Source organism: Monodelphis domestica, chromosome 4, assembly GCF_027887165.1.
Source record: "Monodelphis domestica isolate mMonDom1 chromosome 4, mMonDom1.pri, whole genome shotgun sequence".
Classification (NCBI taxonomy): Eukaryota; Metazoa; Chordata; class Mammalia; order Didelphimorphia; family Didelphidae; genus Monodelphis; species Monodelphis domestica.
Window position 1 is genome coordinate 83,045,736 of NC_077230.1, and position 25,710 is coordinate 83,071,445.

Here is a 25,710-nt window from a genome sequence, read left to right on the forward strand (position 1 = left end):
TGGCTTCTGAAGATCCAGGAGGAAACCCCAAGAGCCATCCTGGGGATCCCAAAGGTCCCGAGAAGTAGGGAGTCAGAGGATGGGAGGTTCAAGCTCTGTTCTTAGGTTCTCCTCACGCAGCTGACACCTTCCCATCATTTTACAGAAAACAGGCCAATTATGAAAAGTTTGACCCTGCCTGCCCTCTCCCTCCCGATGAAGTTGGTGAGCCTGGAAGAAGCCCAAGCTCGGAGTCTGGCTACCAACCACCCTGCACGGAAGGAGAGGAGGGAGAATAGCCTGCCTGAGATCGTCCCTCCCACCGGAGCCCTCTTCCATACCGTCCTTGAGCTACCGGACAACAAGTAAGCTTGTGCTTTAACCTAAGCTGTCCAGCGTATTTCCATGCTGGGAAATTTTAGGATGGGGAAGCAGGGAATGGTCTCCCCACTTCTCTGCTAGCTGCGAGGCACAATTAAATAAAGATTTCTTAGGCATCTGCTGTGCCTGATAGAGTGCTAAGCCCTAGATGCTGAGGATAGAAGGTGAGAAATGAAGCAATCCCTACTTTTTAAAGAGCCTACTGTAGTCAAATGGGGAGAAAACGAGTAAATAGATGAGAATACACAAGGATAAATGGAAAGCTGATCAATAGAAATGTAGTTAAAGATAAGGTGGTTTGGAGGAAGGGCACCAGCACTTGGGAGTATCAGAAAAGGCTTCTTGTAGGAGGTGATTCTGGAGCCAAGTCTTCAGAGAAGAGAAGGATTGATTGAGGGAAAGGAAAGGAAAGGAAAGGAAAGGAAAGGAAAGGAAAGGAAAGGAAAGGAAAGGAAAGGAAAGGAAAGGAAAGGAAAGGAAAGGAAAGGAAAGGAAAGGAAAGGAAAGGAAAGGAGAGGAAAGGAGAGGAGAGGAGAGGAGAGGAGAGGAGAGGAGAGGAGAGGAGAGGAGAGGAAAGGAGGGGAAAGGAGGGGAAAGGAGGGAGAGGAAAGGAGAGGAAAAGGAGAGGAAAGGAGAGGAGGGGGTGCATTCCAGGGATGGGGGAATGACCAGGGCAAAGGTTTGGAATCGGGAGATGGAATGTCGGCTGTAAGTAACAGACAGAAGGCTAGTTTGGCAGGAACCCAGAGGTAGAAGGGAGGGACTGTCCAGAACGGCTAGGAAGAGAAACTTCTGAAAGGCTAAAGGGAGAAGTTTCTATTTTATTTGAAAGGGAGACAAGGTAAGTCAGGACAGGTTATATTATCATTATAGCTTTATATTTGATCCAAGAGGGAATAAGAAGCTCTTGGGCTTGATTAAACAGTAGTCCCATGGTCAGATCTATTTTCAAAGAAAATTACTTTGGTTGCAGTATGTGGGATGAACTCAGTCTGAGGCAAGGAGGCCAGTTAGAAGTCTGCTGTACTAATCATTGAGGCCAGTCAGTCAATCAACTAACATTTAAGGTAGTTATATGGAAGGAAAGGGTCATGGGTAAGAAACATCATGCTTCCTTCCCAAACAGATGAGACAGGCCAGAAGAAAAGAAATTATTGACCAAATTCTGGTACTAATTTCATTACTCCCTGTAGTTCTTGGAGAATTTTTCTGCCCCAAGACTTGTAGATTTTTCTAGAGGATTGATAACCTCTCTCCGTAGCTATGCATTAAAAAAAAAAAAACCCGAACTCGTACCTTCTCTCATAGAATCAGATACCAAGAGGGCACCAAGTGGTTTAGTGGATTGAGAGATAAGAGATCTTGGGTTCAAATCTGCCCTCAGACACTTCCTAGCTGTGTGACCCTGGGCAAGTCACTTAAAGTCACCAATTGTCTAGCCCTTACTGCTCTTCTGTCTTGGAACCCATATTTACTATTGATTCTTAGAAACCAATAAAAAAAAACGATCAATAAAAGAATCAATAATTCTTCCAATTATATTCTTGTAAGGTAAGGGCTTTAATTTTCATTTTTAAAAAAGGATCAGATACTCAAGTATCCGTTTCGGGGCAGAAAAGCAGTGAGGGCTAGCCATTTGGTGACTTTAAGTGACTTGCCCAGGGTCACACAGCTAGGAAGTGTCTGGGGTCAAATTTGAACCCAGGACAGGACCTCCTATTTCCAGGCCTGGTTCTCTATATAGTAAGTCATTTACCTGCCCCCTAGGCAATTTTTCTAGTTTTAGGGTATTTTATTCCCAGAGTTCCACAGCTAGGTAAAATGTACTCGCACACTGGCTGCCTGCAGCTCTGAAAATGATCTCTCTTGCTCCTCTACCTCCCTCTGCTGGTCGTTTTGCTCTTTGTTTTTATCCTTATAAGCCCCAACAGAGATAGACGGTTTCTTGGTCAGTTTCTACTAGGGTTGAGCGCCTTCTCCCAAGGCTCCCCCTAGTGGCTCCCTGATTTTCTGCACTTTCTCCATTAGAAGTCCCTCCTTTTCCCTGGGAAAGCAATAAAAAGAAAAAGGCACAGCCTGTCCCCAGCAGCTGAAGAGAGAAATAGGCAGTGTTTCCTTGTCCAAAATCTGCGTTCAGAGCCAGATTTCAGGCCGTGGGGTTGTCAGGAGTCTTTCCTTTCCTTTGGGATCATTGCAGTGATGGTGCCACAGGCACGTGCAGGAGTAGCTTCTCAGTGGTCGCCTGAGAAGTCTACTCATTATTGGCTGGGAATCCCCTTCAAAGTTCTCCCCTTCTTTTTCTATGTAAAACACTTCAGCAAGGAATCGTGGTTGTTATTCAGTTGCCTTCTATCTTGTCTGACTCTTCCTCCACCCCAGTTGGGGTTTTCTTGGCAAAAATACTGGATTCATTTGCCATTTTCTTCTCTAGCTCATTTTACAGATGAGGAAACTGAGGCAAACAGGGTGAAGTGCCATCCTACCTTATGCTTTTTTCCCTTTCTTCACATCCTCCCCATCCGAACCCTGGACTCTTATTATCTGGAGTCACTCCCCATATTGGTCGTTCAGTGGAAGGAACAGTGGACCGCCGAGTACAGATTTGACCTCCGCTACTTAGCTATGTGCCCTGGGGCAAATCAGCTTGACCTCTGCCTATTTCTTCAGCCGTAAAATCAGGATAAAAATAATACTTTCCTCCTAGGGTTATGATGATAATTTTTTTAAAACTTATAATTTTATTTATTAAAAATACAAATTTACATATTACAAGTAATGTTCCTTTCCCTTCCCAAAATGCTCTTCCATATCAACCTTGATTTGTCTGTTGTTGGAAAGCCAAGATCCTCATTCAAGATCCCATCCTCTCCCATGTGGCCACTATTTTATTTTATTTATTTATTTGTTTGGTTTTTTTTTTTAAACCCTTACCTTCAGTCTTGGAATCATTACTGTGTATTGGCTCCAAGGCAGAATAGTGGTAAGGGCTAGGCAATGGGGGTCAAGTGACTTGCCCAGGGTCACCCAGCTGGGAAGTATCTGAGGCCATATTTGAACCCAGGACCTCCCATCTCTAGGCCTGACTCTCAATCCGCTGAGCTACCAAGCTGCCCCCTGGCCACTATTTTATTGAACCGTCATCACCTACCCCTATGCTCACGAACTTTTTTGTTGTTGTTTCTGAACACTATTTTAAACTTTTAGGTAAATAGATTTTTTAAAAATTGCACATTTATTAAGTAAGCACTTACTGTATGCCAGGCATCTTTCCAACTGCCCTTTCTATGTTGTCTTATCCAATTAGCATGTAAGATCTTTGATGGTAGAAATTGTCTTTTCCTACTTGACTTTTTATCCCCAGGATTGGTGCCTGGTAAGTGCTTATTTAATAAATGCTCAATGAAATCGTCCAAATCACCAGTTATTTTTATTAAGTGCGTACAACGTGATAGGCACCGTGTCAAGAATACAATGTCAAAAATGAAACAGTTCTTGCCCTCAAGAGTCTTACACACTCCTGGATTGTGTTCAGGTTTACATCGGGTGCTCATAGTAGAATCTCTGCCTACACAGTAGCCATCCCTTTCCCTTTTTATTAAAATTTCCCATTTTAATTACAGCTTTCTTCCTGATCAGATCTTCTAAAAAAAAAGAAAAAGCTAGAAAAAAATAGAAAAAGTTGGGGTGAATAAATTCATTAGTTCAGCACAACTGAGCAATCTATTAATGGGGTCTTGGCAGTATTTGCAGTTCCCCACATCTACAAAAATTGATTTTATTTTTCTAATCTCTTTAGAAACAAGCTTCTATATACACCACATTTTATGACTTAAAACTACATTTTATTGATACTTACTTATATTATCTACATCTTTCAGCTTTTTAGAGAACTGTCCTTTACAAATTAAGTTAAAAAAAAAGGAAAGAAGAATGTTAAAATTGTGAAATTATCCAGTATTTCTTATAGCCTTGGTCCCCCCCTTTTTGAGCATATCTCCTCTCAAATAGAAGAATGCTTCTGTAAAATCTCCGTGTCCTTAGAAGTAGAGATGTGATTCTCCTTGCCTATCAGAATCTAAGTTGGGTCCTTCTTTACGTGACACTCCTTGTCCGTAGGGAGCAATGGGCTGATATTGCTTTTTCTGGAAAGTTAATTCCTAAATGGCATGTTTATTCATAATTAAGAATGTGATTGCAAAGCTGTATAACAGAAGCTACCCTCTAAATCGCAAACAATAAAAATAATTATTGTTGATATTCTTTCTTTCTTTCTTTCTTTCTTTCTTTCTTTCTTTCTTTCTTTCTTTCTTTCTTTCTTTCTTTCTTTCTTTCTTTCTTTCTTTCTCTCTTTCTTTCTTTCTCTTTCTTTCTTTCTTTCTTTCTTTCTTTCTTTCTTTCTTTCTTTCTTTCTTTCTTTCTTAGGAGGAAGCTTTCTAGTAAATCTAAGAAATGGAAGTCAATATTTAACCTGGGACGATCTGGCTCAGATTCAAAATCAAAGCTGAACCGGAATGGGAGTGTATTTGTGAGAGGACAGAGATTATCTGGTAAGTACACTATTTTTTGGCCCATGTTCCCTAGCGCTGCTCCTTTTCTTTCTCTGGTTTCAGCATGCAGAACTCTCTAACCTAAAAGATAAACTTTTCTGTCAACCAAGATGATTATGACTCTTAGATATTATAATTCAATTATATATCATTATAATAATTCTCTGGATAATGAAACTTTTTTCTTTTTTTTTTAATAGCCTATATCTTCCATCTTAGAATCAATACTGTGTATTGGTTCTTAAGCAGAAAAGTGGTAAGGGCTAGGCAATGGGGGTTAAGTGACTTGCCCAGGGTCACACAGCTAGGAAGTGTGTGAGGTCAAATTTGAACCTACAGCCTTCCAATCCAGCCCTGGCACTCTTTATAATGTTCTCCCTAGCTGTCCCTTTCCCTATCTTTTTTTTTTCCAAACAGTTTGCATAGTATTGGAATTAATTGCTAGAATTCCTAGCTCATTGTCAATAATTTAGTACCTGGCCATACATATGTGGTACCAATCCAACTCATTGTTATAATCTGGCTTATTTGTATGTTTCATCCCCTCATTTTTTCTGTGTGGAATGTTAATCCAATTTTTTCTTAAACCTTCCCTTCCCCATCTTGGAGTCAATACTATGTATTGGTTCCAAGGCAGAAGAGTAGTAAGGGCTAGGCAACGGGGGTTAAGTGACTTGCCCAGGGTCACACAGCTGGGAAGTGTCTGAGCTCAGATTTGAACCCACGACCTCCCGTCTCTAGGGCTGACTCTTAATCCATTGAGCCACCCAACTGCCCCCTTCAGGGAGGTTTTTTGTAAATATATTCATAACATTTTGGGGGGGGGGGGGGGGGGGGGGGGGTTTTGAAGTTAAAACTATTTTTGGTAATAATTCCAAAACATTTTAGTTCTAATGTGGTCAACTTTGAGAGCTATAATTCACGTAAACAAAAGCTTTTTGGGGAGTCCTCAGTGGTTTTTAAGAGTATGAAGAGTCCTGAGATCAATCGTTCGGAGAGCTTTCTGGGTAAAGAAAGAAAGAATATTTTTGGAAATTATGAAAAATAAAAGATATCAATACAAATGAAGAGAAATCAGTAAAAAAGTAAACAAACAATGGGTATTTGGAACCCTTGGGGAATGAGCCCTTCTGGATAGTTAGGTTGTCCAGATATTTTTGTCTCTTTAAGCACCAAAACGTATTTAAGTCAAATCCAATGGAAATTGTTCAAAAAATAGATTACTTCTCTGATATAACATCATATTGAAAGCAATTTAGTCTTTTTTTTTTTAGCCCATACCTTCTGTCTTGGGTTCTAAGGCAGAAGAATTGTAAGGGTTAGGCAGTGGGGGTTAGGTGACTTGCCCAGGGTCACATAGGTAGTAAATCTGAGATCAAATTTGAACTCAGGACTTCCCATCTCTAGGCCTGGCTTTCAATCCACTGAACCACCCAGCTGCCCCAATTTGGTGTCATTTTTATTTTCAAATTGCAACCTCTGATTTAAAACAAAGATGACCTCAGGATAGTTTGAAGTATTTAAAACAAATTTATTTCGGCGGAGGTGCCTTTTAGTTATTTTGCATTTTTCAAGACAGTTTGACTGCAGTTTCACTGACAACCATTATTTCTCATCCTTGTTTCTGAGTGTCCCTAATTCCCCGCCCCTACAAGACGACATAACCAATCTTGACAGATTTCGAATGACAGTCTGAAAAAAATCTCCTCTGAGTAAGCCGTGTGAACTCTGCAATCGACAAGAAGAGGACGTCCCAGTGAAGAAATGAGAAATGGCCACTGGTCATTTCTGGGGTCTGATCCACCCTCCCCGTTCCTGGTTTTTTCTGACTACATATAATCTGATGATCTCTTCCAGGATGCTATTTCTTTAGTGATGTGGATAGAATGTTTAATTACTTGTTTGTTTGTTTTTTAAGTAGAAAAAGCTACCATCCGACCCGCCAAAAGCATGGACTCTCTCTGTTCTATGCCAGTAGAAGGTGAGATCTAAAAATTGATATCTGAATTGCTCTTTTTTCTTTTTAAACCCTTACCTTCCGTCTTGGAGTCAGTACTGTGTATTGGCTCCAAGGCAGAAGAGTGGTCAGGGCTAGGCCATGGGGGTCAAGTGACTTGCCCAGGGTCACTCAGCTGGGAAGTGTCTGAGGCCAGATTTGAACCCAGGACCTTCCATCTCTAGGCCGGGCTCTCTATCCACTGAGCCACCCAGCTCTCCCCCTGAATTGTACATTTTTGGCTGTTGTTGCTGACATTCAAACCCTTGCAAGCCTCCCTTTGTTCCCTGATCATATCTTATTGTCCTCCCTGTGATAGGACAGCACAGGGATGATCAGCCTTAGTTCTGGGGTTCAGAGAGCAGCCCGCCCTCCAGAGGAGATTGATGGCATTTCCCATAAGAACCATGGAAGGCTGATCGAGCTGGAGAGCCCAGGCTTGGTTGGGAGAGAGCCGTGGAAAAAGGAAGCCTCTCTGGGTGGATGGACTTCAGCTACAGAATGAGATAGTGTTTCAGAAATGAACAATAGTTTAATGTGTTCAGCTTGACTCTACTTAATGGTGATGGGGTGGAGGTGGGGGAACCTCCTAGAGGAAGGATTCTGTGAATAGGGAGAAAGAGGCCCCCACCCAAAAAAAGCATACATTTATTCAACTATTCATTTAATTAAATTATTCATTTAATTAAAAAATTGGTAAATATCTGCTATCTGGAAAGCACTGCCTTTGGCCCCTCTCTACAAGGTTCACACGGAGCACAGATGAAACGCAGGGTCTAGTCTGGGCTAGCGGCACACACTACGGTGTACTTTATTACATGAAGATAGTGAAGAAATTTGAAAAATAGACTGCTTTGGGATTAGTTATGAATGGGGAACGGGGATCAAGGAGGGCTTTCTTTACAAGGGAGATCTCGTTGAGTCCTTTAAGGATGGGCAAGAATTTGGGTAACAGAGAAAGAGAGGACATTCTAGGCAAAGGGAGGGCATCAATGTGGGAAAGCACAATGGGCACACCATAGGACACAGTAGCCAAATCTGCCTGGAGCTCAGACTGGGAGAAGGGCCGGGATGGAAAGATAAGGTGGGATTAGAGGGCTTTAATGCCTCACAAAGGAGTTAAACTGCCCTCCAGATACAACAGGAAGTTTTTTGAGCAAAGAAATAATAAGATTGACTCTATGCATAAGAATAAGGATGAAAAATGCCTTGGAGGGGGCAGAGAGTAGTTCTGGGAAGACTCCTTAGAAGTGGGCTACAATAGAGGGTCATAATAAAGGTGGAGGCTGGAAATAAAGAAAATCAATCAGATACAAGAGATGTTCTGAATGTGATTGCATATGAAAAGGAGAGAGGAAATACCAAATATAATCCCAAGGTTTTACTGTGTGCTCAACAACAACAACACTAAATAAATAAGTAAATGAATGAATGAATGAATAAATAATCAAATAAATGAATGAATGAGTAAAATATAATTTAAAAGATAAATTTATGATATATAAATAAAATATATAGATTATATAATAAATGTATTTATTTATTCATCTATTCATTTATTTATTTAGTGTTGTTGAACAGACAGTAAAACCTTGGGATTGTATTTGGTATTTCCTCTCTCCTTCTTTTCATATTCAATCAGCAATTCATTCCACATTCTGAATGTGTGTGTGTGTGTGTGTGTGTGTGTGTGTATATATATATATATATATATATATATATATATACATATATATATATATATATTTAACTGTATAGCATCCTTTCTGGAATCATTCTTCCATTTCCCACAAGCATTGGCAGATTGGGTCACCAAAGGACAGTTGTTAACTTCTTCCCTCACAGTTCTTGGGGTAACCTTGTGGTGGTTGTGGTGGTTCGGTCATGTCCAACTTGTTTTTACTCCCTCTGGGGTTTTCTTGGCAAAGATACTGGAATGCTTTGCCATTTCCTTATCCAGTTGATTTTACAACTGAGGAAACTGAGGCAAATAAGGGCTAACTGACTTGTCTAGAGGCACACAGCTAGTAAGTATCTGAGACAAGATTTGAATTCATGAAGATGAATCTCAGTGATTCTCAGTGAAAAGTTTCCAACATTTATTTAATTTTAAAAAATTTAAAATTTAAAATATTTTTCCACATTTTCATGGTTTATTTTCTTTTTCTCTCCTCTTTCCTCTCCATTCCCGGAGCCGACAAGCAATTCCACTGGGTCATACAAATGTTATCACTTGATGCCTATTTCCATATTGTTTATTTTTGCTCTAGAGTGATTTTTTAAAGCCTAAACCTCAAATCACATACCCATATATACATGCGACAAGTGATGTCATATGTTTTGCTTTTGCATTTCTACTCCCATAGTTTTTTCTCTCGATGTGGATAGCATTCTTGTACATAAGTCCCTTTTTCCAATATTTTTTGAAAGGATTTTGAGTCTCAAATTGAGACTCCCTCCTTTCATTCCTCAAGATGTTAAGCAGTCTCCTATAGATTTTAAACATGCAATTGTGTAAAACATTTTTCCATATAATCTTTTTGTCAAATTTTTGAAAAATTAAGAAAAAATGAAAAAAAAATTTCTTTGGTCTGAATTCAGACCATCAGTTCCTTCTCTGGATGCAGATGGCATTTTTTATCATGAGGCCTTTGGGATTGTTTTGGATCATAGTATTGCTAAAAATAGCAGTATTCCTATCACTGTGTTCCATGTTCTCCTGGTTCTGCTCTTTTCACTCTGCTTCAGTTCATGTAAGTTTTTCCAGGGTTTTCTGAGTTCTTGTTCATCATTTCTTACAGTACAATAGAACTTCACTATAATCATATACTCTAACTTATTTAGTCATCCCCAATTGATGGGTAGCCTCTCACTTCCCAGTTTCCTCCACAAAAAGAGCTGCTTTAAATATTTTTGTACATTTGGTTCCTTTCACTTTTTGTTTTTCATCTCTTTGGAATACAAACCTATTAATGGTATTAGCTGGATCAAAGGCTTGATAGTCCTTTGGTCATAGGTCCAAATTATTATCCACAATGACTAAGTTTATACCTACATCAGTGCGTTAGTGCCTTAATTTTCCCACACCGGCAAGTTTTGTCATTTTCCTTTCTGTCATAATAGCCAATCTGATGAGCGTGGGGTGGTTCTTTAAAGTTGTTTTAATTTGCATTTCTCTAAATTAATAATGCTTTGGACCATTTTTTGCTTGACTATAGAGAACTTTAATTACTTTGTCTGAGAAATGCCTGTTCATATCCTTTCCCCATTTATCAACTGTAGAGTGAGTATTCTTATACATTCAGACATTTCATTTCCCTACATATTTAAGAAATGAGGACTTTAGTAAAAATTTTTGCACCATTGTGATTACTGTGTATTACTTTCCACCCTGTTTCCCACTATTTATTTTCGGACTTCCCTCTCTCCCAATTTGCCCCTTTTCTCTTCACCTCCCCTACTCATTCCTGTAGGCTAAGATAGATTTCTATGCCCAACTTATAGGATATGTTCTTCCCTCATTGAGCCAATTCCAATGAAAGTAAGTTTCAAGCCCTCCATCCCCACCTCCCCCATCACCCACTGCACCAAAAAAGCTCTTTCGTGTCTCTTTTATATGCAATAATGTACCCATTCTCTTTTTCCTTCCTCCTCCCAATGCATTCCTCTTTCCCATGACTTAATTTTATTTTTTATATTTTTTATATATGATGTCATCATATTCAATTCACACCATTGCCCTTCATTTATATATATTCCTTCTAACTAACCTAATAATTATAAAGTTCTTAAGAATTAAAAGAATCATCTTCCTATGTAGGTAAATAATCAGTTTAACCTCACTGAATGTCTTGATTCTCTCTCCTGTACTTCTCTTGAGTCTTGTATTTGAGAGTCAGATTTTCCATTCAGCTCTGGTCTTTTCATCAGGAATGTCTGAAAGTCCTTTAATTCATCGAATGCCCACTCCCCCTGAAGGATTAGGCTCAGTTTTGCTGGGTAAAGTACAATACCCATTCCTATTAATAACACTAGAAAGCAGAGGAATAAATGGGCCATTCCTTCAAATGATAAGTAGTATCTACCTAAAACCATCAGCAAGTACCATCTGCAGTGGGAATGTTAGAAGACTTCCCAGTGAGTTCAGGAGTAAAGCAAGGATGCCCAGTAACACTATATTATTTAGTATTATGCTAGAAATGGTAGCTTTAGCAATAAGAAAAATAAATAGAAGGAACTGAAGTAGGCAATCCCTTTGCAGATAGACTCCTAGAGAATCAACTAAGACACTAGTTGAAAACATTAATAACTTTGGCAGAGTGGCAGGATACAAAATAAACCCACATAAATTATCCGCATTTCTAGAAATTACCCACTAAGTCCAGCAGCTGGAAATTGAAAGGCATTTCATTTAAAATCACTCTAGACATTACAGAATACCTGGTAATCTACTTGCCAAGACAAACATAGTAATTATATGAACATAATCACAAAATACTTTTTCACATAAATAGTCAGATCCAAGAAATAAGAAAAATACTAATTGCTCATGGGTAGGTCAAGCAAATATGATAAAAGTGACAATTCTACCTAAATTGATGTACTTATTCATTGCCTTATCAATAAACATTACCAAATAATTATTTTAAAAACTAAAAAAAATGATAAAATTCATCTGGAAGAACAAAAATTCAAGACTATCCAGGGAATTCATGAAAAAAAAAGTGAAGGAATGTGGCCTAGCCAATACCAGATCTCAAGCTGTACTATAATGCATTAATCATCAGAACAGTCTGGTACTGGCTAAGAAATAGAATGGTAGATCAATGGAGTAGATTAGATACACAACCTAGAAGGGTAAATTACTTTAGCGACCTAGTGTTTGATAAGCCCAAAGATCCCAGTTTTGGGGATAAGAACTCACTATTTGAGAAAAACTTCTGGGAAAAAAATTGAAAATAGTATGGTTGAAACCATGCATAGACCAGCATTTCACACCCTATACTATGTAAAGGTCAAAAAGAGTATGTGATTTAGATATAAAGAGTGATACCATAAGTAAATTGGGGCCACATAGAATTTGCCTATAGATTTATGAAGAATGGAAGAATTTTACTAAACAGGAGATGGCAATATAAGATGTAAAAGAAATAATTTTTATTATAGTAAAAGATTTTTGTAGAAACAAAACCTCTCGGTTTAAATTTTTCATTTTAATTTAGGTTAAATAATTTTAATATCAGTTATCTTTCATGAAAGAATATTAACTCAGAAAATATAAAAAACAAATGAAAACCAGAGATAATTATTTTAATGAATTATTCTTAGGGAAAAAATCAGCTATTGGGAATACTGGGTTACTGAGCTCTTAAGAGTTTTCTTCCTTTTACGCTCAATCTTCTGGATTGGTTTTGAAAAGCCCATTTCAGCTCTCCCAAGTTTTATGCTTCAAAATTCCCTGTAGTAGCAATCAGTGCCATCAACCCACTTCCCTTTTGGGGAATTTTCTCCTTTTCTGGTCACTAAGCCAGTCAAGATTCCTCTTAAATAATTTCTCTGTCTGCTGCTTACTCCAGTGGTGGATTAGCTCAAATTTCTAGATATAGGAGAGAAGGAAGGAAAAAAAGTTGGTATCCCTGTTTACCTCTAGAAGTCTGGAAACTCTGGCCCTTTCTCTCTCTTCAACCTTTTGGTAGATCTAAACCTGTGACTTCCTTTCTGCTAGGAATTCTCAGTGAAGAAATTTTTTTTCTCAATGCAGATCATGGAAGAGATGTCAGAGATAATTGATTTCAACTTCTTTTTGGAGAGATTAAGTGACTTAATTTATATTATATCATCATCAGAGGCAGTATTTGACCTCACGTCCTCTTACTTCACCATTAGTGCTTTTTGCCCAATATTTGCTCTGCAATTTAGAGAGTAGCCTGTAGCCCTGAAGAGTTACACCACTTTATCCAGGTAACAGCCAGCACATATCAGAGGCAGAATTTGAACCTTCTTCATTTTCTTCTCTATGCCAGTCAGGCTGCCTGCTTCACCAATCATTCTTGTTTTGTTCAATTATTTCAGTCTAAATTTTAGGAAACTTTATTCTTCACTTCTGGTTTTACTGTTCTCTTTCCTTGTATTAAAAAAAAAATCACTCATTTCATTTATTCTTTCCGCTTTTTGGATCAGTCGACACCTTCTCAGCTTGTATTTCCTAGCAATCTAAACATCTGGCTTCTTCTAAAAAACCCTCACAGTCCAAAATGGCACTATCCCTTATGACTACATATAGACAAAGAAATTAAATGGTTTTCTACCAGAGTTATCAGCCAGCATTTAACAACGCTTTCTCATCAAAGTTGGTTCTTACTAGTTAGTTGCTTCTGCTATAGCTGTTTTTTATTATTATTGTTGTTTTGTTTTCTCTTTTTATTTGAGTAAACTTATTTACATTGCAACATCTGACTCAGAATTCTATTGCTAAAATCAAAACAACTCTGAGGTACCAATATGATTGGCCAATATGGTGGCAAAGGAAAATAATAAATGTTGGAGGGAATGTGGCAAAATTGGGACATTAATTCACTGCTGATGGAGTTGTGAATTAATCTAACCATTCTGGAGGGCAATTTGGAACTATGCCCAAAGGGCTTTAAAAGACTGTCTGCCCTTTGATCCAGCCATAGCACTGCTGGGTTTGTACCCCAAAGAGATAATAAGGAAAAAGACTTGTACAAGAATATTCATAGCTGCACTCTTTGTGGTGGCCAAAAATTGGAAAACGAGGGGATGCCCATCAATTGGGGAATGGCTGAACAAACTGTGGTATATGTTGGTGATGGAATACTATTGTGCCCAAGGGAATAATAAAGTGGAGGAATTCCATGGAGACTGGAATGACCTCCAGGAAGTGATGCAGAGCAAAAGGAGCAGAACCAGGAAAACATTGTACACAGAGACTGATACACTGTGGTATAATCGAACGTAATGGACTTCTCTACTAGCAGCAATGCAATGACCCAGGACAATCCAGGGGAACTCATAAGAAAGAACGTTATCCACATCCAGAGGAAGAACTGTGGGAGTAGAAACACCGAAGAAAAACATATGACCAACCATGTGGTTGAATGGGCATATGATTGGGGATGTTGACTTAAATGATCACTCTATTGCAAATATTAATAACATGGAAAAGGAAAACCCAGTGGAATTGCTTGTTGACTCTGGGAGGGAGGAAGAGAGGGAAAGAATATGAATCATGAAGCTATGGGAAAATATTCTAAATTTCTAAATTAATTAATTAAAAATAAATTTTAAAAAGAGGATTATGTTGCTAACCCGTACTTGCTTTCCCCCTAAAAGCTTGTATGGTTATTTATGTATAGGTAGGAACGTCCAGGCGTATCGTGTCTGAATGATGGGCATGTATTTATCGGAATGAATAGGAAGTTTCGTGTGCTTTTGGTGTTCACAATTTCCCATGTGTTTGCCGTGACTCCTCTAGGTAAGGACACAAAAGGACATTTCAATCGGACAGTCACCACTGGAGGTTTTTTCATCCCAGCCATGAAACTGCAGACAACCAGCAGCGGCAGCTCCTGTGACCTTAGCAAGCAGGAAGGTGAATGGGGCCAGGAGGGAGCTCCAGCTGGCGCGGAGGGGGGCGCAGTTCTGAGTGGCGAAAGAAGCCTGATCAAGTCTCCTCAGGCCCGTGCCCCACCAGAGCAGCTGAAGGTCTTTCGAGCCGTGGAGGATCCGGAGAATGACCAGGCATCCCCAAAGATGCTTGCCATGTTCTACACGTCAAATGACAGCGCCAGCAAATCAGTGTTCACCAGCAGCCTCTTCCAGATGGAGTCGTCGCCTCGGCACCAGCGGAAAGCCCTCAACATCTCAGAGCCCTTTGCAGTCTCTGTGCCCCTTCGGGTATCAGCAGTTATCAGTACCAACAGTACCCCTTGCAGAACACCTCCCAAGGAACTGCAGTCGCTCTCAAGCCTGGAAGAATCTTCTCTCCAAGGGGCTGAGGGTGGGGGTTGGCCTGGGTTTGAGGAGGAGAAGACACCTGCAGCTGATGCTTCTGCAGGTAAAATTTCATGGAAGATGTCCCCTTGATTTAAGTGTTCTCTCTTTGTTTTTTCTTCCGTCCTTCCCTTCCCTTCCTTCTATTTCAGTTGGGGTAGGAAGAGGGAGAAGAGCCACCTTTTTTTTTTTTAAATCCTTCCCTTCCCTCTTAGAATCAATACTGTGTATTGGCTCCAAGGCAGAAGAGTGGTAAGGGCTAGGCAATGGGGGTCAAGTGACTTGCCCAGGGTCACACAGCTGGGAAGTGTCTGAGGCCAAATTTGAACCCAGGACCTCCCCTCTCTGGGACTGGTTCTCCATCCACCTAGCCACGCAGCAGCCCCCCAGAATTTTGCATTTTTATTTTATTTTATTTTTTTTTTAAACCCTTACCTTCCGTCTTGGAGTCAATACTGTGTATTGGCTCCAAGGCAGAAGAGTGGTAAGGGCTAGGCAATGGGGGTCAAGTGACTTGCCCAGGGTCACACAGCTAGGAAGTGGCTGAGGCCGGATTTGAACCTAGGACCTCCCGTCTCTAGGACTGGCTCTCAATCCACTGAGCTACCCAGCTGCCCCCCAGAATTTTGCATTTTTAAAAAGATTCTAGCTCCAATTGTCTCCACCTTTCTAATGACGTGACCCCAAGTTCCTCGTGTTGCGGTGACAACTGTCATTTTGCTGCAGTTATGATTCGGAATGTAAATGCCTAATATGCGTTATGTATTCTCATGGCTACAAATTGAGAGGTTGAGAACCGCTGCTCCAACCCAACATAAAGCTATACAGCCTTTAACTGGCTAGGCTCCTTGTGAATTCTCTCTTGTACTGAAGAGAGCAGATGTCCTGCACTGAAGTTAGATGTTTCGGTTCCTAGAATCAAAATGAACCCTGGACCTCAGGGTGGTGGATAAATACATCTGCTTTCATCTTTTGTGCGTCTATAGGCGTGTGCATACTCCCCAGGTGGTTTTTATGTTATTAATAAGCCCTAGAAGTAGACCTGCCTGAATTTCTGTTGCATGAGACACAGAAGGAGACTAATAAGAACAATAGAACTTAAAAAAAATTTTTTTTAAATATAGATGTCCCATGTAGATTATATTTGTAAAATGTACATATTTTATAAATATGTTAAAATACTTTTACATGAAAGTTTTCTGGGTCGATCTGTTTCATGAGATGAGAGTTACCCCCTATCTCCTCTGGTATCCTGGAATATTTTTCTTGGCCTTTTGTGAGTTTTTTTATTTATTTATGAGTTTTGTAAGCTAGAAAGCCACTGGGGTGAAGAGCTGCAGGAATTAGTAAATCAGTCAGTGAACAAAATGTATTCTCGGATTGCTTGTTCTATGCAAGGCAATATGGGAGGCCCACGTTAGGGGACGAGTCTCTGTCAGTCCCCTTAAGTCTAGCATCATTGAAGGTTCTCAGAGTGGGTTGGTTTTACTTTCTGTCTTAGTAACGGCTTTTAAGACAGAAGGGAAAAAGATAAAAACGTGACCAGGCAAGGGGTCGGTCAATTTAAGGGGACCACAAACTGGATACAAGAAGTGGGAACTCTGGAGACAATTCATGGAGCTTTATAGATGGGAGAGCTATTCCTCCAGCAATCCCTGTGGTGGAAACTTGTTGGAAATGAAAGCGAGACATTTACTCTAACTAATCACTCATTTCTGCCTTTCACCACAGCTTCTGTCCCTCAGAAATTAAAAACCATAAAGTCTGAATCTGTGGAAGAAACGAAACCCGTAGCTGAAAAGGAAAGGACAGTGGAATGCAGCTGTAATCATTCCCCAGAGCCAAGTACCCACCCTGGAGAGAAAGCCATGGAGAGCTTGCCATTTTCCACCACACCAGAGAAGAGACAAGAGGCGGAGGGAGCCCCAGACGTCAACGAAAGCCATCAGAGTGAGCTCAGTGCTCAGCAAGAGAGCCTCAAAGATAAAAAACAAGATGCTATGTTCCTTTCCGAACTGGTAAGAACCTGGAGAAGCCCCCACTTTCTAATGTGTTCTTGTTCGAGTTGAAAATATCTCCTTCAAGGAAGGGATCACAGACCATCAGAACAGCACTGCAGCTAGATTCTGAATTTTTCATTAACTTGAAATGAAAAACAAGTCCCATATAAAAGATTCTCAATTTTATGTAGAAACTTCCTCTTCTGTTACATGACATATATGAAACTATGCACTTCATTTAGTGTTTGGAAAGATCAAAATAAACACATTTTTATGTAATGAAAAACAACCCCCCAAAAAAGAAAATTTAAAACTTCTAATAGCTAGAGATTGTAGGAACCATAGAGGTCACATCATCCAACCTCCTTTTTTTTTTTTTAATAAATCATAAAACGTAGGCCCAGAGGGGTTCAGTGGCTTGCCCCAAAATACAATTTCTCAGTGGCACTGGCATAACTTTTTTAAAAAGATCAACAAACCCAAGGTCTCTAGGCTCCATTCCAGCAAGTCTTTTCACTCTAAAAATAACTCTTTCCTCCATGATATCTATATGCTACTAGGGGAGATAAATACCCTATTAACTAACATACCATGCAGAAAGTGGCAAGTGCTTCCGGAAGGAGGAGCTTTTGAGAGATGCTGGGAAACACCAGTTTTCAAAAGTTCTTGACTGAACTGTTTTTCAATCAGAGCAGGCCAAGATTATAGGTAGGGAAATTTCTAAAAATGGAAAACTTTCCCAAACCCTAACCTCAATTCTAAATGAGGTTTTGAAATTTATTGTTTGGTGTAAAAGAGACAAAGAAGAAAAACTAGAATCATGAGCACTTTATGGGGAAAGACAGGAGAGAGATTAGTAAAATAAGTCAAAGGCAATTAGAATTCCAAACTTGTGTCTGTGAAGGTCTTATTATCGATTTGTCATCCATCTACTAATGAAGGAATTTATTTGCAGGAACCAAAGGATGGACATGTTCCCAGATTAGCCATAGTTTCATTTTCTGTGACATCTCCACCCTCAATCGAACTCCTTGGTGCATTTCCTATAGAATATAAATTCCCTGAGGCCAGGCACTATCATTTTTGTTTTTGTATCTGAGTGCCTAGCAAGAGTCTCACCCAGAGTAAGGGCTTAATAAATGCTTGTTGAATGAATGTGTGAGTCAACGTATGAATATCAAAACTGAAAAACCCCTGCTAATCAGATAAAGGAATTTGTAATCTATTTCAGGATGAAGATGACTCTTCCAGTCCTCTGATGTGGCCTGAGATTCAACAAGAGCTGAAAATCATCGAGTCTGAGGAAGAACTCCAAGCCCTACCATCCTCTGCCCAAAAGATCAACTCGAGTCAACCAGTCCTTATTTCAAGTCCAAAGACCACCCTTTCCCCTTGGGCAAGGGGCTTCTCTGATGACTCCAGCCTGGCTGTCTTCACAATGGAAGAGACTATGGATAAAGTGATTCAGGTCCCCCCTCCGGAAGGGACTGTTGTCCCTATATCGGGAACCAGAGGAGACTCGGAGCAGCTCAACAGTCAGCAGAGGACTGAAGAGAAAAAGCTGTTGTGTGAGCACAATAGGCAGGAGGACTCTACAAGGACGCCCGTGCTGGAAATGATTGCAATTGACCCTGCTTCTCCACAGGACAGTGCCTTAATGGGGAGCTCAGGGAGTCTCCCTTCATCTCCTCCTCCACTAGAGCAAACTCTTCAGAGAGAAGACTCGGTGATAAATAGCCCTGTGAGAGAAGAAACTTCAGAGGCAATGGAAGCAGATCCTCATTCAGACCAGACTCTGGTTGTAGATAGTCCTGAGGAGCCCAGAAGTTCCTACCTGCAAGAAGAAGGTGTCCCAGCCCAGGGTGAAAAGCAAAGTCCTAAGGAGAAGACAGACAAATTAGGGTCAGGGGGAGAAGGCCTACTAAGGGAATTTAGGGCCTTACCACATAAAGAGAGAGATGCAACCAGTCAAATGCTAGAAACTTTTGATTACGATGAAGAAGACACTTCTGCTGACATTGCACCACAGAGTTTAGAAATGGTAGAGCCCTGGGAAGACCACCAGTGGGTTACAAGCCCACTTCATTCCCCAACACTAAAAGATCTTCAGGGGGCTCCACCACAAGATCTTCTCGTCCCAAATCAAAGAGGGAAGAGGCTCCCTCATAGACCCACTTTCGTTCAGAGTCATTCCCTAGATAGTGAAACTACCATGAAAAACCAGTGGACTCTTCCATTTTCTTCATCCAGTAGCTGTGTCAGTCTGGGGTCAATGATGGTTTTTGACCCCTTACAGCTACTGGCACCCAACAGAGAAAAAGCTGAATGGGAAAAGGCACCAAGACATTCCAAAGAGCTCTCAGAGTCAGAGGGAACAGAAGATGGTGTGAATTCAGGGACAGACATACAATCCCAAACAGTAAGAACTAGTCCTGTCTGCTTTACAGAGAAAGAAACAAAAGTAGATCAAGAAAACCTTCTGCAAGACTCTTCGACGCCCATGAATCAAAGAGGTAGTTGTGGCTTAGCATCAGAGAGCATTAGGGAAAATAGTCCATCTGGAGTTCGGGTCAGGGCCAGTGCTGGAATGCCTCCTCTTACCAAAGGTGAGTTGCTTCCTTCCCCCAAGTTGCAGCTAAAGAATCATGACTGTGCGCCTCCTAAAGGGAAAAATAGACCTTCTTCCCTCAACCTAGACTGCATTCCTCTGGTAAATGACTTCTTTAGGTTTGAGAATACGACATCGCTGGGTTCACCTGGACACCAATTGAAGGAGCAAGGAGAAGCTAAAGGTGAAGAGCCTAACTACCCATGGTCCCCCATCTGTATGACCTCACCTCACAGCACAGCAGACCCCTGGAAAGTTCACGGGGGTCCCCAGGACCTAGACGTGGTCACTCATGCCTTAACAGGCCGCCGCAATTCTGCCCCCGTGAGTGTGTCGGCAGTGAGAACTTCCTTTATGGTGAAAATGTGCCAGGCCAAGGCGGTGCCAGTCATCCCACCTAAGGTTCAGTATACTCAAATTCCACAGCCACTCCAGGCCCAGAACACAGAGGAAGATGTACTTTCCTCTGAAGAGAAGGCCAAAGTGGAGGCCAGCCCAACTGGCGAGATGCCTCTAAAATCTGCTGGGGATGATTCACCTCCTTCCCTGGGGAGAGCTCAAGAGGAGAGCACAACCCAAGAAGGAAAGGGAACCAGTAATTCCACTCAGATGGACTCCACTTCTTTTGTATCTGATGACCACATCCTTTCTCCAGACCCAAAGGTGTCTTGCCTCCTCTCTTCCCAGGATGCTTCAGGACCCTGTAGAAAACGTATTTCAGAAACAGAACCATCTGGAGACAATCCACTTTCTTCAAAAATTGAGCGGTCATCCGGGGTTTCCAAACCTTTCCACAGGTCAAGACCAGGAAGACCTCAGAGCTTAATCTTGTTTAGCCCTCCCTTCCCTATCATGGATCATCCATCCTCTTCTTCAGACTCCAAGGTCTTACTTTCCCCTATCAGAAGCCCTACCCAAACAATTTCCTCTGGTCTCATTTGTGGTGAGCTGGCTGAGAACACATGGGTGACCCCAGAAGGAGTCACACTTAGGAACAAAATGACTATCCCTAAGAATGGCCAGAGACTAGAAACCTCAACCAGTTGCTTTTACCAGCCCCAGAGGAGGTCTGTGATTCTGGATGGAAGAAGTGGGAGGCAAATAGAATGACATCAGTTTTCCTACCACTCCTTTACTTCCAGCCTTTTCTTCATCAAAAAAGACTACAGAGTTCTGTTGAGATTTGAGTGGGTATTATTTTATGGCCAACTCTGTTATTCCAGGAGAAAATTAGCCAGCTTTTGGATTGTTCAGGCCTTTTGTTTCCCATCTTTAGCCACTCTACTGGCAGTCGTGAGGCCATTCAGGTGCTCATTAATACTTACCAAGGTGCTCAGTGGAAGGGCAAAAAGATGAAATTCAGGTCAGTCCATTTTCCTGCTTGTTAGTAGCTGAAGGGAAACACGTTCAGCAAGAGAGATGACTAAAATGCAATTTGAAGATTATCTTTGAGTTGCATTTATTCATCCATATTATCCTTATCTAAAGCCATCGAGAGCTGGCCATAATAGTACCTTTTCAACAAAGAAAACGTTTTCTTGTCTCAGAAGACATTGTTTCTGAGGTTTCTGTTTTCTTGTTTTTCTTTATATTATTTAATGCTTTTAAAAGCTCATGCTTCTTTAGTACCCTTTTCTAATATGCTATATAAAATTCTACTATCAGAAAAGAAAGTAGATTTGGAAATATAAACCTACTGTGCCCTTAGATATTCAGGCTGGATGTACACATATATGCTCTCCCTGGTGGTCTCACAACTGTGCATGCCACCAAGCTGGTGCTCCTGGCTAAAAGTACAGCATAGACACACACACACACACACACACACACACACACACACACACACACACACTCACAAGTCCTGTGATTGACACCAATTAAAAAGAGAATATTTTTCTCATTTCAATTTAGCAATGTATGGATTTGCCTGCATTTCCCATATATACCCAGTAACTCAGAGAAAGACACTGAGGGCTATGGTAGTAATGGATACCCTTTTTATGTGGGAGTTCTTTTGCTTTCCTCCAAATGTCAGCGTGAAAGAATATGGTATAATTTATAAACACCCTGTATAGAAAATCTGGCATGGTGACAATACCTTGTAGCTAGTGAGGACAGATTCCTCCCTTATCTCCTCTTTGAAAGGGGTGATTCTTAAGGGGGAAGGGAGTTAGGCTAGTAAGGTTACCCCATTATTTATCCCAAGGTAAGATTCATCTCAAAAGGAAGATACACTTTCATTTTAGCCAACAAATTATCCCTTTTCTTTCTGCCATTTCAAGTTCTCATGGATAGATTTGAGAGAGCCCTTCTTTCCTTATCCATCCTTACATTCAGACATCCTCCTTGGTCTACTTTTCCCAAATATTTAAGCAAGAATGGAAGATAACATTTTGAACATGATCTAGAGTCAAATTGTTGGGAAAAGAACTCCAGTTTCAGGCCTATATAAGACCCAAAAAACCTAAATACCAGTTTATTTGCTCTACTTCCCCATTAAAAGAAACCTTACATTCTGAAGGCCAAATATAGCCATATCTATAATATAGTCACCTCAGTCATCCTCAGGTTAAGTTCTAACTGAATATACCTAATACTCTGCCCAGACCACCAAAAATTCAAATTCAAAAAGATAATGCCTTGGGGGGTGGGGGAGGGGAGAGAGAGAGAGAGAGAGAGAGAGAGAGAGAGAGAGAGAGAGAGAGAGAGAGAGAGTTAGTTAGTTAGTTAGTTAACCTAAAGTGTGTGTGGTGGCAGGTCACAGGGTTGCCTTTGGCTGATTTTGATACATTCCTAGTAGAGGCATCTGGGTGTACAATAGGTGAAAATAACTGATTAGATTATGAAATTGATGTCCAAGAATTTCAAGCGTTGAAATCGTTTCCTGTGCCAAAGGTACGTTTCCACCATTAAAAAGAAAATGAGACACAACAAAATCAATCCATAGACTTGTCAATTGCTCTTCAGTAGGGACCATTCTCCCATCAGCTATCCCATACGAACTATGTGTTGGAACATAGTTAAAACATGGGTGATGACAGCATCAGCATTTTGCTTCAGTCAGGAAACCTCATCTGAGTAAAGGGATATTTAAAATATGTATATTTTGAATTCTTGATTATAACACATGAGTATATTTTTATTATTTTGCTATTAAACTGAAATGCCATTGGTTTGCCTATTAATAAGTGACTAAACTTTAAGTGCTCCGTGGCTGATTTCAAATAATGTGTGTATATATACACATTGTATATATGTATGTGCATATACATACACATGTATGTCTTAATTTTGACTTTAGATTCTGACTGTTTATTTAAAGAAACATCTCCAAAAGCCTAAGTGGAAGTTCTCAAAATATACATTGGAATTTGCGTATGGGCAAATAGGGATATTTTTTCTTCTTTTTTTCCCCAAGCCAGTCTAATCCCACAGGCTTTACATGCTGACTTTTCCTCAGATCACCTCTGCTAGAATTTAGGAAGTTTATTTTACCAGTAGTCCCTATGGATAAATTGCCAAAAGAAAATGATACTTTCTTTAGTCTTCTGCTTGATTCCTGGAGAAATAAGTCCTAAGTTTCCTGAAGAATCTCTCAGGCATTGTTGAGCATGCAGGTCTGGTATTAAAGAAATCCTTTCAATATTTGTAAATAGCAAAGCAAATCTATTTTCTTCCTTTCTCCTCTCCCCATCCTCCTAAAACTTACTCTTAACACTTTGACAACACTAAGTAAAAAATGTCCCATCTGATGTTATTGTCCAGTTGAAGAAAAATACATGAAATGAAATTTAGATCCCCAAAGAGACAATAAGAAGTCAGGGATGGCCCTCTGTGACTAGGTAAGTTATGATGCTGGGTCACTTTACAGTGTACCTATTTCAGGAAGACCTGACAACATGATAGACCAAGTCCCATGCTAGAGAGAAAATAGTAATACCAACTACTCAAGGAATTCCCAAATTATTTTAAATCAGTCTATACAGATTTTATCCCATTCAAATATATTCTGTAAGTAGAGCAGCATCTAACTAACAACAATAAAAATCCAAGTAGCAATAGTAAACATTTACTAAGGGCTAGTTGTGTAGAAGATTTCATCACTCTTTCTTTTAAAAAATAATAGATTAGCTAATTTCTTATGTAGCTCCAAATTATGAACAACAACAACAACAACAAAAAGACTGGCATTTAAAACGGAGCTTTTATGGTCTACAAACACCAATTAAAGAAACTAGGACCAAGAGAGAGGACAGCAGTGCTCATGTGATATTACTCTGTATGCCTGCCCATTTCCGGATAGGTGTTTTCCAAAGGCTATGTGGTTCCTATTCTAAGAACATTCCACACCAAATGAAGTGTGAAGAGTTAGATATTCATCTCTGCTTGCCCTGCGTATTTTTTTCCATTTTCTCCTGGCAATGGAGAAAATACTCCATAAAAGTTTATTCTATAGTATATACTAGTCAACACTGGGACTATTTGTTATTTCTCACACTTGATCCATGACCAGTTCACCCCTGTTTCTAATCATACATATCCCAGATGATGTCTTTAAGGTTTATATTATATAAATAAAACCAGGAATATTTTAGGAGGTGTTTGGACAATGTTCCAACTTTCAGTATTTTGCTTTGATGACTTAGATGAATTGGTTCCTAGATAAGCAGATAGGTTTTTTGCATATTTCAAGTCAGAGCTAAAGTTGAAGTGGTTTTAAATGACCATGATTGGTTCTATCTCTGGATCTTAACCTTCTTATCTGAAAACAGGCAGGTTTGAATGTGATTCTCTTCACTGGCTAATTTTAGGTTTCACTTAGGTTGTAACAAGGTAGATAATTGTATTTATTTCTATTGTTTCTTACATGGCAGCATCAGAAGTGCTGGCCCAAATTAGGGGTAGGGGAAGGGAAGGTGGTGAAGAAGGAATGTTTACTTGTATCTTGGAGTCTCCTACATGATGGGACACTATTGATCATCACATTTACTTGTCTGGAATTGGGGTGGAAGATCTTGGTTAGATGTATGACCCACCTAGCTAAATGAAAGTCATACACTGTTTTTATTATAGCCTCATCTCTCAAATGATGCCTTGGCATTTAGGGTGATGTGTTCCCAGAAGGGTAATTCCAGATACTTCCTGGCAGGGGCATGGGAGTGGATGGGATGGGACAAGCCAATCTCTTGGCTGAGAAAGTATCCCATACTCAACTCAATACAGTTCAGTTTTAGCAAACATGGGGCAGAAAAGAGAAATGACAGCCTCGGGAGGAGGAGTGATTAGCTGGGCACTCTACAATTTCAGAAAGCATGTAATTAGGGATTATCCCGGTGACAAGCACACAAAAGCCAGTATTTCTTGATAATAAGGAGGGAGATGTGAATAAGGGTTGCTTTTCCAAAAAGAAGAGGAAGTCCATGAAGAACTGCCATAATTTTGGAATGTGTATTATTGAATGAGTCACAAGACTTTGCAATAATTTAGCACCAGAGAACTTCCTGATTCATGATTTTATAAGGTGAAGCACTTTTCCAAAAGGTTTCTATTTGAAAGCCACAGGATTTCAGTCATGTGCTGAAATCCATGAATTTTTTTTTCTAAGGTAATCTTAAATTTTTTTTCTGGTTTAAAATAAAATGTATGAATAAATATTACATTAAGCATATACAGAGAAACATTATGTGTAATTAAAGATAATTGTTATGCTTCCAAAATTTATACTAATAAATATTTTAAAATATACTGTTTGTGTTGGGAAAATGAACATAAGGAGACATTGGGACGTCCATTAGATCTCGATTATGTCAATGACAGAATAAAGGACTATCTCTCATACATTTACAGGTTAGATTGTTTATCTCCTGGCTCCAAGGAGATTTCATCATTGGAGTTGGGCTTGGTCAAGGGTAATTTCTGGGGTCAGAGTAAGGTTTGGCAATGGGGTGGCCTTGACATTAGCCCTGGAATTTTGTTGGAATGGGCTATGCCAATTGAGTGTCTGCAATAATTCTGGCAGCAGTATGGTCGGCTAAGGAGGGGTACAGTGGCCCAAGCCAAAAGTCCCATGCCCCGTGGAATTAGGTACATGAATGACTTCTAGTCTGGGAGACAGAGGGAGACCCAATTAAAAAAAGAAAGATGGAAGTCAAAGGATACCAATGTAGATATTGATAGTGAGGTTAA

At 40.1% G+C, this 25,710-nt stretch overlaps 1 protein-coding gene across 2 annotated transcripts in view; it reads left to right on the forward strand.

The window, feature by feature from the left end:
- ARHGAP31 (Rho GTPase activating protein 31) overlaps positions 1–25,269 on the forward strand; it is a 184,435-nt gene extending 159,166 nt beyond the window's left edge. Inside the window, exons 7-12 of one of the 2 annotated variants that reach the window (XM_001369947.4) lie at positions 146–344; positions 4,783–4,907; positions 6,826–6,888; positions 14,399–14,980; positions 16,648–16,934; positions 18,148–25,269. In XM_001369947.4, coding sequence (XP_001369984.2) covers positions 146–344; positions 4,783–4,907; positions 6,826–6,888; positions 14,399–14,980; positions 16,648–16,934; positions 18,148–20,634 — 3,743 coding nt within the window. In that variant the 3' untranslated portion in view covers positions 20,635–25,269. The remainder of the gene's footprint in view (positions 1–145; positions 345–4,782; positions 4,908–6,825; positions 6,889–14,398; positions 14,981–16,647; positions 16,935–18,147) is intronic. The other variant, XM_007493728.3, reaches the window with a different exon arrangement.
- Positions 25,270–25,710: the final 441 nt, after the last annotated feature.